Below are 13031 nucleotides of genomic sequence, written 5' to 3'. Positions count from 1 at the left end.
ATATGTCATCATCACTGTCCGGGTATACATAAAGATCTGTATCACGTTCCATGACACTGATCCAAAGAGTTCCAGCTAATTTATACAACTGTAACAGGTTTGTTCTCTGAGTATGAGTCGAGAAAAATCCCACCGCTGCCACCAGATGTAGCGGTTCAGATGTTGTTGGTATTTGTCTTATGTGCTTTTGTTTTTTATGATGTCTTCTCAAGCATGCAGGTACCTATGAGTGCGACACCATTCAATCACTTTAATCCTGTTTCATATTTAACGTGCCGAGCGAAGCTTGTTAAATGAACAAACCAATCAGGATTCTTTCCCCTGAACTCGGAGACGCCGCTACTATTTGGATCCGATTTCATAACATTCCCTGAACTCGGGCTATTATCCAGTATGACTTACGCATGAGATTTGAATTTCCTGTACGAAATGAAAGTTCTCCAACAAGAGATTTTCAGTGAATGAGATGATGAATATTTATTATGACGAGTTAGGAACCAGCAGTTGACACAAGTACCAAACAGTTAAGTGTCATATGGGACAGAATCTCAGTTAAGTGTCATATGGGACAGAGTCCCAGGTGAGTTGCATATGAGACAAAGTCTCACAAGACTTGTCTCAAATTATGATGCCAAAGTTCAGTTGATTTATTCTGGTATATAGTCCACTGTGGTCCACTTTTGATATCTCAGATAATTTCTACTAGCATGGCACTGGAGCTGGATTCCCAGGTTTCGTGAAATTGGAGGGTCCCAGAATTTTGGGACTGGGAAAAGTCTCATGAGACTCCTGCTTCAAATTATGGTACCAAAGTTCAGTTGATTTACTCTGGTATATGGTCTCTGTGGTCCACTTTTGATATCTCAGACAAGTTCCATTTGTTTGAGCCTGGAGTTGGATTCTCAGGTATCGTGAGACTGATGAGTTCCAGAATTTTGGGACTGGGAAGATTCCCAAATTTTTGACACAGTATTCCCGGCTTCCTGGGACTAATTCCCACCAAGTGTCAACTGTCTCTGAATTCTCAAACTGGATCACAAATCACTTTTCTTGATACTGGGACTATTTCCCAATTCACGGCACAAGAATTTTCCCACTCTGAATAAACTAGCTACTTACTGCGAATGCTTACCAGAAATTGGATGACTACTCTCGGCAAATCCCAAGGCCATCTGCAGACGCTGAAAAATCCGCCTATTTATACATTTCCACATGCTGTGGGAGGAGCCATGAACCGAATCAGGAGACTCTGATTGGTCACAAGAGACATTTTTGACAGTTTGTAAACAAAGATGACACGATGACGTTATCGCGATCGCAACCGAGAACTCCAAAATAATGGCTTTGTTTTGAAGCCAAAATGTAAATGTCAGTGTCTGAAAAGTCCATATTTTTATCCATATTACTCAAAAAGTATAAGCAATTTCCACACAAGGGTATTAAATGATAAATTCCTTTTCAAACTGTGGTGGGAAAATCCTGGTCCGCTTTCTAAAAGCCTGTAAGTGCGGGTTCTACAGACACCCTAATGACCATAAATGTACAAAAATGGCGGCAACACAAACTTCTGCTTTCCAGGTTAAACTGAAGACAATGCATGTCATATTTTATGCGTGAAACAAGAACGAAAACAGAAGGTAAATACTTTCCAGATAAGGCAATAGTAGTTGAGAATGTGGCTTTGGTGTCGCTTTGGGGAGGAGGATTTTGTGGTTTTGGGGAGGTGTTTTTTTGAGGTGATGTGGTGGTGACGTCACACCTGCCAGCCCGAAGGGCTGGTAGGTGTGACGTCACCCCTCAGTTGTGGGTTTTTCCCACACCGCGGGGCGTATGTGTGTATAGACGAGTGTGATATAGTGTATAGTATAACAGTATAGGGAAAAAAAGAGCGAAAAAAAAAGGCAATACGTCGGCTTGTAAAGTCGAGTGGGACAGCTCGAAAAGAGCTCCCTGGCGCCAAAACGGACCAATGGGTGAGCCTGATTTGCCCCTAAACTGCCCAATGGGGGGCCCGCAAAACGGACCAATCAGCGTGCGAGAAGAGGTTACGTAAGAAAAAACGAACCAATCAGCGCGTGGTGAATTTCCGCTTAGATAGGTACAAAAAGACAGGTGCAGCAGTAGCAGATCACTTCACCCGAAGACACCGACCGACCGAGCGAGCGAGCGACCGAGTAAAGAAGCAACGATGGATCAAGAGGATTTCGAGGTTAATATGGAAAAGAAGACGTTGGAGGAGAAGAAGACGGAGAAGCTATTTACCTGCGAGGTGTGCGATCGAGGGTTCACCCGACGTGATAACTGGCGACGGCATCACCAAACACAGCACGGCGATAAGGAGAAAAAGAAGAAGACGGAGAAGTATTTTTGCCGGGTGTGTGCCCAGCATTTTACCCGGCGGGATAACTGGCTCCGGCACCAGCGGACGCATCATCAGCCCCAGACAAACACAAGATTCACCTGTCCGACCTGTGACCGGGCCTTTTTTTCGCCGAGGACATTTGATCCGCCATCAACAGCGCCACGGCAACAAACGAGAACGTGTGTGGCATTGCGAAGACTGCGAGGAGTCTTTCTACCGGTTGTGGGATTGGCGGACCCATCAACGTGGGAAACACGGCTCGGTAAGTTCTTTTTTTATTATTTTATTTTATTTTTCTCTACCCCAAGCAGCAGGTTGAGTGACCTACTAACCCACGAGTCACCACAAACCTCCCACGCATTCCTCACCCTCTTCCCCTTTTTCCCCTTTCACCCATTCTCCCTGCCTTGCCTGGTGACAATGTATTATGCTGTATGTTATGACGTCATCATATGTAAACAAACACGTACAAACATGTACGGCGACCGAGTCATTGTGTCCTGCTCGGGTTGAGTGACCTACTAACCCACGAGCCTGCCTCACAGGCCTCCCCCTTTCTCCCTTTCCCAGGCCTTGACTGGTGACAATGCATTATAATGTATTATGATGTCTGTTATGACGTCGTCATATGTAAACAAACATGTACGGCGACCGAGTCATTGTGTCCTGCTCGGGCTGAGTGACCTACTAACGGGCCGGTTATATACCTTTTGATTCTCATCAAGAATGTTATTTATTTTCTGGGGTATTTATTCGCGTACCTCTAGGCCGGAATATTCGACCTTATAGACGGGTCGATTGTATGAAAGAACCTACAAAGAACTAACAAAACCAGTAGAGCATTATAATCCTGGTTTGTTGTCCGTGTAGACAAGGCGAGTGTATACATCAGACTGATACGGAGTTTGCTTGACTTCAGTTTTGGATCCACTGTCTATACATCAAAACCTGAGTCTTAGAAAAGATATAGCGCTGTAGAGTGACGTGCCACCGAGGTTCATCCAGAATCTCCCGCCTGGCAGTGCCTGGTAGTCCCTGGCAGAGTTGTGCGCGTGACGCTACATTGTTGTCAGCCGGGGTTGTCTTCACCTCGCCTGCTATGTATATATGTAATATATGTATATATGTCTAATACTAACAAACCTACCCTGCACCGGCTGCACCGACTGACCTCCCTGCCTACCTCCCAACCACCCTGCATTGAAAATACATAAGTAACACCAATACATTATACATACACACAAGAAAATTTGGTGGGTTTTTTCCACACCGCGGGGTGTATGTGTATAGACTAGCGTGATATAGCGTGTAGTAGACTAGAGTAAAGTATAACAGTATAACAGTATATGGGATGTAGATATAGATAGATAAATAGAGAAAACAGTGGTTTGTTTGTTTCAGGCTGGGTGTAAATTAGGCAAAGTTTTAAGTAACTCTAAGTTTTAGGTATGCATTAGGTGGAGTAGAAGGTTATCAGTATAACAGTATAACAGTATATGGGATGTGGATATAGATAGATAAATAGAGAAAACAGTGGTTTGCTTGTTTCAGGCTGGGTGTAAATTAAAGTTTTAAGTAACTCTAAGTTTTAATAAGTAACTCTAAGTTTTAGGTATGCATTAGGAGTAGAAGGTTAGGAAGACTTTGAGGATTTGGGATAAAAAAAATATCAGAACAAGTACAATTAAAAAAAAAATGGGAAGACTGTGTCTGGTGTGGGGTTTCTTTTCTTTCTTTTTTTAGTGCTTAGATTGAGAAAGTACTCTTTCGGGAAGAGTTGGGTGGCCCTGAAAAGGGCCGTTGGAAAAAGTGCTGTTTCTTTTTTTTTTTTTTTTTTTTTTCTTTTTTCTTTTTAAACAGCCATGTTTCTTTTTCTTTTTTTTTTTCTTTTTTAACAAATCCGACATGTCGGAATATCGTTGGATGCCTGTCCCCTACCCGGCGAGAACGCCGCAAGCCCCTCACCTGCGCCCGGTCCAGGTGTGACAGGTGGTGGTGTCGCTGCTGGTGGTGCTGCTGGTGGTGTTGCTGGTGGATCGCTCGTCAACGGTAACCCACTAACCGCCGCGGGGATCAGAAACCATTGTAGGGGCGGTTGAGCTCTTAACCGCTCCTCCACATTCCTAACGAGGTTGTTGCGTTCTTCACTGGTTAAGTAATTGTTATTATCCAGTTCAGCTGTGTGGAGCGGTATGTTGGGGTGAGCTCTAACCATCCCTACCTCCCTAGCCGGGGTAGAAGGCAAAACCCGGGCTAGGGGTGATGATAACCGGTTCTCATCCTCACGGCGGTTATGGCTGGTGTCCCGTGGTTGGGGTGAGACCCGGGCAGTAGGGCTGGGTGAACGCATCTCCGAATCTGAACGGGCTCGGGCCCGTCCCCGGCGTGCCGTCAGCCACCTGGATGCTCGTGGTGGAGTTGTTGTTGTTGTTGGTATGGGTGACGCTGAACTAACCCGACCTGGGTTCGAACCCTCCGCTGAATTTAAATCCAATCGCAGGGGGAGTCCCCGACCAACACCCCGCCCCACGGGAGCCCTCCGTGTGGTAAAACGCTCAAGGCGTGTTTGGGTGAGGCGGGGTGTCGCCGGCGGGTTGATGTTGTTGTGGGCCGGACGGGTGGTGATGGTGGTTACCTCCTCGACTTGATTGGCGTAGATCCCCCGCCCTAGCCCCGCTCGCCTACCGGCTCCCCTCCCCACACACCGTAGCCCACTGATTGGATGATGAGTGTAAAAACGAGCCCCGCCCCACGGGAGCCCTCCGTGTGGTAAAACGCTCAAGGCGTGTTTGGGTGAGGCGGGGTGTCGCCGGCGGGTTGATGTTGTTGTTGTGGGCCGGAGGGGTGGTGATGGTGGTTACCTCCTCGACTTGATTGGCGTAGATCCCCCGCCCTACCCCCGCTCGCCTACCGGCTCCCCTCCCCACACACCGTAGGCAGGGGCAGGGACGGCGGTTTATCCCCTCTCCGGCGGATGGTGGTGGTGGTGTTGGCGTATCGGGGATGATAAGGATTGGGGAGGGTGGAGATGGTGTCCACTGCTCTTCCGCATCCCGGTGGTAAGAAGACGAAGACGAAGATGAAGACTGATCCTCATCCCAGCTACTCCTTGGCCCCTCCCCGATACGTCCAAAAAAATTGCCGGCCTGTTGATTCATAGTGTTGGTTGAAAATACCAAACTGAAGGCAAGTGAATGTCGTAACAGTCTGATCAACTCAAACCCGCGGTTATGTTATATATACTAACAACCCCGGCCTGGGCGAAAGCACGACAAAAGGAATTATCAGCCCACTGATTGGATGATGGGTGTAAAAACGAGCGGGCTTTTATGTTTTTTCTCCCGCCCGTTTCATACAGAATCCTCAGCCTGGTAGAGCTGTGCGCGTGACGCTACATTGTTGTCAGCCGGGGTTGTGTTCAGCTCGCCTGCTATGTACACCGACATCACCCGCTTTGCTTCTTGAAAGTTAATTGAAGACAGTAAGAGCTATCGCATGTTACATGTTTGTAACAGTATATGAAAAAAGTATAAAAAAACTTCTTTACTGGATATAATATACAATAAGACATGCTGCATTTCATTGCTGGAAATTACTATTAAAAAAAGGGACTGGGTCAGTGTGTCATGCTAGGGCTGCTATCTATCGGAATGGTTCCTATGTATTATGTATTAAAATAAATTTTTTTAGCGGATTGACGCTTCATTTTAATTAGTAGATTACCGTATAAAGTAGTTGTCTATCCGTCACCTTCAGACGTTGTTGTTGTTTCCAATTAATTAATATTACGTAATATTACGCTTCGTATTCGCTAGATTTCTTATTGAAATAACAGTAGTTTTAGTTCAATATATTTAAAAATAGTTGTGTCTTTTAATAGTTTGTAACTCTAGTAAAGCTAGATAGAAAGCCTGAGTAGCTTAGAGGATATTTCCCTATGTATTTCGTAGTGGAAATCCACGAATGCGCGCGATGTCAAATGTATGTAAACAAGGGGGATAACTCCTGATGGAATACACGTAGCAGGGGCGACTACTTTTGTTGGAATAATGGAAATAAGGGGCATAACTCTAAATGTCAAACGCCAATACGTGTCTGGAAAGAGTAATATATAGTAACTTTCTTTATTTTTTGTTCCAAAACTGTATAGGGGTTTTGCAGAGTTAACAATTGTATCAGTATATATATCTATATATATATAGATTTATTTCATTTAGTTCATATTTGTGTAAAGCAAACTCATGTCACAATTCATTTAAACACATTGTTTTACTTTATTTCACTTAATTTACGATATCCCATTAAAATTAATTATGGTTTGTTGTTATTTAAATCGAGTACTCATTTACCATCCTTGAGACGACCGCCAATAGTATGGGTCAGTGTGTCAGTGTGTCATGCCAGGGTTGATATCTATCGGAATGGCTCCTATGTATTATATGTATTATAAAATTTTTTAGCGGAACATATGTACATATGCACATATGTACAATAGTATGTATATAGAGTATGTCTAGGGTTTACTTGGGTTATAACATCTACACCCTTCTATGTTACAGAGACCTGTTTCATCTACCACCACCACCACCACCACCGACGACAACAAACCCAGCACGAGTCAAGCTCAAGTGAGTTTAGCGGGGGATGCCTCGCTGAAAGAAGAAAAGAAAAAAAAAGTCCAACGAGTCAGTTCGAGCCCGACCCAGTACAGCCTCACGAGGCTGTCTTGCCGAGCGGTGACAGTGACGTACGGGAGTTGTACCAGCGGCATTGGCGATCGATCCGAACGTATTTCCATCGCCACAAACCAATTCAAGACTGCTATAATTACCGACTGAGTGATCTCGGTGCTATCCCAGCCTATGTAGACGAGATTTACGAAGACCAGCCGACTGCTTTCACTATCAATTACAGTTTTGGATATATCCTCCGCCACAAAGAGACGGGTCAGGTGCGGTATTATTACCCGAGCACCAACAACACCCGAGTACTCGACGCACCGTACCGCGTGGCGAGTCGGGCTGACCTGCGAGGATTCCACACCCAGCATCTCCTCACCCAAGACCCGCTTACCTGGGCCCAAAAACAACGCCCCAATACGAAATGGACCGTCGACCTCATCACCAACGTGCTGTTTTTCGTCCACAAACTCCCGCATCAGCCTATCGGTAAAGGTGGGGTGACGTTACCCTCTTACCTGAAAGGAAACAAGGGGTTACACACGATGGTGGGTGGAGCTCATGGTCCTTACAGGGACTATTTGTGTTTGTTTCGGTGTCTGGCCGTCCATCTAGACCAGGCCAACCCCAATAACTGCGAACGCCAGGCTGAAGTGTATTACCGCAGGTATCTGGAGGAAATGGAGATGGAGTCGAGGTATTTCCGCGGAGTACCCCTCAGTGCGCTGGACACGGTGGAAAGCCTGTTTCAAGTGAACATTCAAGTCTACCACCTCATCCCCATGGACAGGTCGCACTCAGCACAACTCATTCACCGCAGTGCCGAGCGCTATTCTACACCTACCCTGCGGTTAAACCTGTACCAGCGGCATTTCAGCTACATCAAAGACATGGGACGTTATGCTCGATCTTTCACCTGCCAGGTGTGTCAGAAGAGTTTTCGGACACTGTGGGAGTTACGACGGCACGGTCAAACGTGCACCGACGCCATTCGACGAAAGTACCCGGGGGGTGTCTTCCGCAATCAGCCCACCATTTTCGAAACGTTGGCGGACATGGGGATCGAACTCCAGGTGCGGGACAGATTCGTGACCTATATGGACCAACTCCCCGTCCTCGGCTTTAACTCGGGTAACTATGACCTGAACTTAATCAAACAACAGCTTTATCCCCACCTGGTCCAGAGCGGTGATTTGGAGTATGTGATTAAGCGGAACAATAATCACATGGCCCTCACCACACCGCAGCTGAAATTTCTGGACATTCGGAATTACCTGGCCCCGAATTACAGTTACGACAAGTGGGTGAAAGCTTACGACTGTCACGTGACCAAAGGGAAATTTTGTTACAGCTACATAGACTCCCTGGCCCGGCTGGAGGAAACCACACTGCCACCGCAGCATGCTTTCGACAATGATCTCACCCACCAGCCGTGCACGGACGCAGAGTACAAGACCTTACAGACGGTGTGGCGAGAGCACGGCATGCGGACCGTCAAAGACTTGCTGCGGTGGTATAATAACCTAGACGTCATTCCCTTCATGGAGGCTGCGGAGAAGATGTCGGTGTTCTACCGAACCATGCATGTGGATGTCTTCAAAGACTGCATCAGCATACCAGGGCTTACCCTCCGCTACTTATTCCATGATTTACGCTCCGTGTTCACCCTTGTCGGTGAGAAAGACAAAGACATGCACGAGTGCCTCAAGAAAAACATCGTGGGTGGGCCGAGCATCATTTTCCACCGCTACCACGAACGAGGCGTGACCCGTATACGGGGAGGAAAGCTGTGTCAGCGCATCGTGGGATTCGATGCCAACGCGCTGTACCTGTACTGCCTGGCCTCACCTATGCCGGCAGGTCACTGCGTCCGTTGGCGTCGTCGGGACGGGGGAGAGAGGTTCGTTCCCTCCGGCACAGCAACCCGTCTGGCTGAAAAATGGCTGGACTGGAAGTCACAGCAGCTGGGGGTATCGATCCGTCACCGACTCAATCACACCGAGAACCGGATCGGCAACCGACAACTCCCCGTAGACGGGTTCGCCTACATCGACGGACAGCCTACTGTGTTTCAATTCCACGGGTGTTATTTCCACTATCACGGCTGTCACCTGAATCACCCTCGCCCGGGAAAGGTGTGCTACAACGAGCGGCGGGGATTAAGCCCCCAGGACTTACGGCGGGAGGTGGATGCGAACGACGCATACATTCGCTCCCAGGGGTATCCATTGGTGACGATATGGGAGTGCGAGTTCCACCGCCAGCGCGCGACAAACCCAGCCTTACGGGACTTCCTTCAACGGTACGGTTTACCCCCGACACAGCGACAACCCAAGACACAAGCCCAGCTCATGGAGGCTGTCATTCAAGGTCAGTTGTTTGGATTTGTGGAATGTGACATCCACGTGCCGGACCACCTCAAAGCGGACTTTGCCGAATGCCCACCCATCTTTAAAAACACCGAGGTGAGTCGGGCTGATATAGGCCCCACCATGGCAGAGTTCGCGGCTGTGAATGACATCATGCCCACACCCAGGCGTATGCTGATCGGGAGCATGTTTGGGAAGCAAATTCTGCTAGCCACACCTCTGCTCCAGTGGTATCTCGGTCGGGGATTGGTCGTCACGCACGTCTACCAAGCGATGGAATACACACCGGAGCGAGCGTTCGAAGCCTTCGCAGACGCCGTCACCCAAGCTCGACGGGAGGGGGATGTCGACCCCACCAAAGCCCTGATCGGGGAGACGATGAAGCTGTTGGGGAATTCAGGTTATGGAAAAACCGTCACCAATCAAGACCGACACGTGGATGTCAAAATCTGCGATCTGGCAAAAACACGAAAATTACTGGCGAGTGTTCGGTGTCGAACCGTCGACCCCATCGATGAGACCACCTTTGAAGTGACGAGTAGCAAGAAGACCATTCGCTACAATCTCCCCTTGCAAATAGGGTGCATGGTCTACCAGTATGCCAAACTCCGCATGCTGGAATTTTATTACGATTTCATGGCTCGTTTTTTCGACAAGGCGGATTGGCAGTACTGTGAGATGGACACAGACTCTGCTTACATGGCTTGGTCCGACCCAGACTGGGAATCCCTCGTCACACCGGGGCTTTTCAAAGTCGAGTGGACCGGTGATGCCATCGTCAGTTTGTGTTCCAAGACCTATTATTGTTACGGCGGGGCATCCAACACCAAAGACAAACTCTCCTGCAAAGGTGTGAGCGCAATCACCAAAGCGCGAGTGGTGTGAATCGGGGGATGCGGATGCGGGGCAATACGATGTACTCGTATACCCAACACAAAGACGCATTCACATACTTTTACGGAAAGCGAAAAGTGCTCCCCGACGGGGTGAGCACCACCTATTTAGATCTGTAGAACGGTGCTATGGATACTCTACACACCCGGCTCCTGTGGTCTTGTGCTCTTGTGCTCTTGTGATACTTCCCACGGCCCTTTTCAGGGCCAACCAACTCTTCCCGAAAGAGTACTTTCTCAATCTAAGCACTAAAAAAAAAGAAAAAAAAGAAACCCCACACCAGACACAGTCTTCCCATTTTTTTTTTTTTTTTAATTGTACAATTTTTTTCATGTGTTTTATCATTCGCAGTGGTACATACGTGAAAAAGTTAAAAAAGCGGGGGGCGGCGGGCCGGCAGCCGTAATAGCCTGACACACTGACCCGACTTGCCGTGCCTGCTACATCGTCATACATTGTTGCCGAGCGGTGCCTTGCCGGTATACGGCAGACGGCCTGGTAACAATGTATGACGCAACAATGTATGACGATGTAACAGGCGGTGAGTGGGTCAGTGTGTCAGTGTGCTATAGCTGTTGTGGTAGTCCTCATCATAATAAAGAAAAAAGTCAAACCACCACGGTATGTGAGTCTCATAGTCTCTTTTTTAATTTTATTCCATACTGTATGGGGTAACAGGTCGAACAGGGAAAACAAGAACGTGGAATGCATAACACGTCGAACTGGAAAGAAAGAATGTTATTTGATGTATGTTTTACAGTCCATGGGTGTGGAAAAAAAACGAGGGATGAATCCCAAACTGACGATCCACCCAATCGAACACCCGCAAGTCATTATCGTAGGTCGTGCACGCTGTGTCCAACGTGTGTACAATAGCATCCATGGGACGGCCTCGAGCTCGCTGGGTTAAGTAATACACACAATATTGACCGCACACGGTCGTGTCCAGACTCTGCAACCGCCGATCGTTCCACGTCCAGTGATGTGTTCCCCGGTTAAGCCAAGCGGTGATATCGGGGTAGAGGGGTGGGAGTCCGTAGGAATCAAAGTATTCGCCCCGGAGATGGGGTGGGTTGGACCACTGGTCTATGAAGACGGCGACCCAATGTCGTCCTGGGCGAAGGCACGTGTCTGTGTTAATGATGCAGGCCCAGGGGGTCCAGGGCATCCTAGGGGTGGGGTATGAGGGGCGTGAGGAGTGTGAGGGGCTTGAGGGGAGTGAGGGGAGATGATCCCGAGGGTAGACACCAACCCCTCCCCCCACCACAGCCCGGGTAAACACGTCTGTTTGTAGCACACGTCGCAATTGTACCGTGTCCATGTTGTTGTTTGTTGTTTTGGGCTGTTCAACTGGCGAAGTCACAGAGCACGTTTTCGGCTTTGGTCTATTTCTATGATATTGCTGAATTCAGCGTAGCACACCACGTTAATGGTTTCCGGCAGTGGTTTGGCAAACCGCATCTCCAGGCGCAAATCCCCTTTTTGTACCAGGTTCAGTTGGTGGTCATCGTGGAGGCTAGGGGTCAAGTCGAAACAAAACAGCGTGTGACCTTCGGCGAATGTGGTGCGCTTGATATTGTTTCCCTCGTCGTGGAACGCTTTCCCCGTGTGGGTAAAGAGGTTCATGTACGTGCGGATGAAATTCTCGTTCTCAAAGTCGGGTGTCAGGGGCTTGGTTGGAATCTGACGACCGCCAACGTACAAGGCGACGAAGTTTGTGTAGTAGTGTCGGAAACGAAACGGGTTTTTAGTGTAGTCCCCGTCAAAAGCCTTGTTGCTCACACACCCCACCACTAAACGTGTCGGTAAGCTGCCCAGAAATAGGTTTTGTTCATTGATGAGGGTGTGACCTCTGGGGACAGAGAAATACTTGGTCAGCACGCGGCGGATTGGGTACTTGGCAGGAGCTTTGGCCAAGGCTTTCAAATGCCCCAGTTGCACACCGCTGGTGATTTTCACTTTGCGCACAAAGATCAAGACCTCCTCCAAGCGAGTCTTGTAGCCGGGAGCGGCTTCATCGGACATCAAAGCAAACGAATCCTTAGCCGGGGTGAGACGGATGCGGACCGTGACGTTGTTGAGCAGGTGTCGGTGTTGCAGGAACATGTCACAATGCAGGCGACCCAGCATGTCAACCGACCGACTTTCAGCCGTGCAGTTCAGCCGATCGACAAACCCGGCGTTGGTGTCAGTCATCGTGTCAAACTTTCCTGGGTTGTCCGCATACCACAAGGCAGCAGACAGCTGGCTCTTTTTAGCCTCTTTACCGTAAGACAACAATGTCTCCAAGTAAGCCCGGTATGGGTACATGTTGGTGGACGGCGTGATGAGTTTATCGTTCAGGGAGACGTCTACCTGTCGCCACATGGATTGTATCCACAGGTTAGTCGGAGCCACCTTCTTGTCAGCCGCCACAGCCGTCCCGTCCCCGTTGAGGATTTTTGCCTTCACGTACAGCATGGTGTTGGCCAAGTCCCAAGTAAGTGTCTGCGTCAGCGTTGGTGATGACAAATTCTACAGGTCCCACAATCACTCAGGCTGGCGATGGGGCTGTAAGCATCCCAGCGGCCTTCTCGAACGCTGGTGTCGGTCGGGGGTAAGGTCCACAAATCAAACTCACTGCTGACGGACGGGCAGCATTCGGGGTGGGGAAGAGCCATGGCTTGTGTATGTGCGCGTGCGCGTGTGTGTTTAGCTGAAAATATCCGGTGTTCAGGGCATTCGATG

The 13031-nt window shown here is 48.6% G+C and overlaps 1 protein-coding gene across 1 annotated transcript; it reads right to left on the bottom strand.

Moving 5' to 3' along the window:
• Positions 1 to 11663: 11663 nt before the first annotated feature.
• On the bottom strand, positions 11664 to 12764 carry LOC135464833 (uncharacterized protein F54H12.2-like). The gene has a single exon (XM_064742402.1). The coding sequence runs from the start codon at positions 12762 to 12764 to the stop codon at positions 11664 to 11666; it is 1101 nt and encodes a 366-aa protein (XP_064598472.1).
• Positions 12765 to 13031: the final 267 nt, after the last annotated feature.

The sequence above is a fragment of the Liolophura sinensis genome, chromosome 4 (assembly GCF_032854445.1).
Source record: "Liolophura sinensis isolate JHLJ2023 chromosome 4, CUHK_Ljap_v2, whole genome shotgun sequence".
Lineage (NCBI taxonomy): Eukaryota > Metazoa > Mollusca > Polyplacophora > Chitonida > Chitonidae > Liolophura > Liolophura sinensis.
This window is presented reverse-complemented; position numbering and strand designations above follow the sequence as displayed.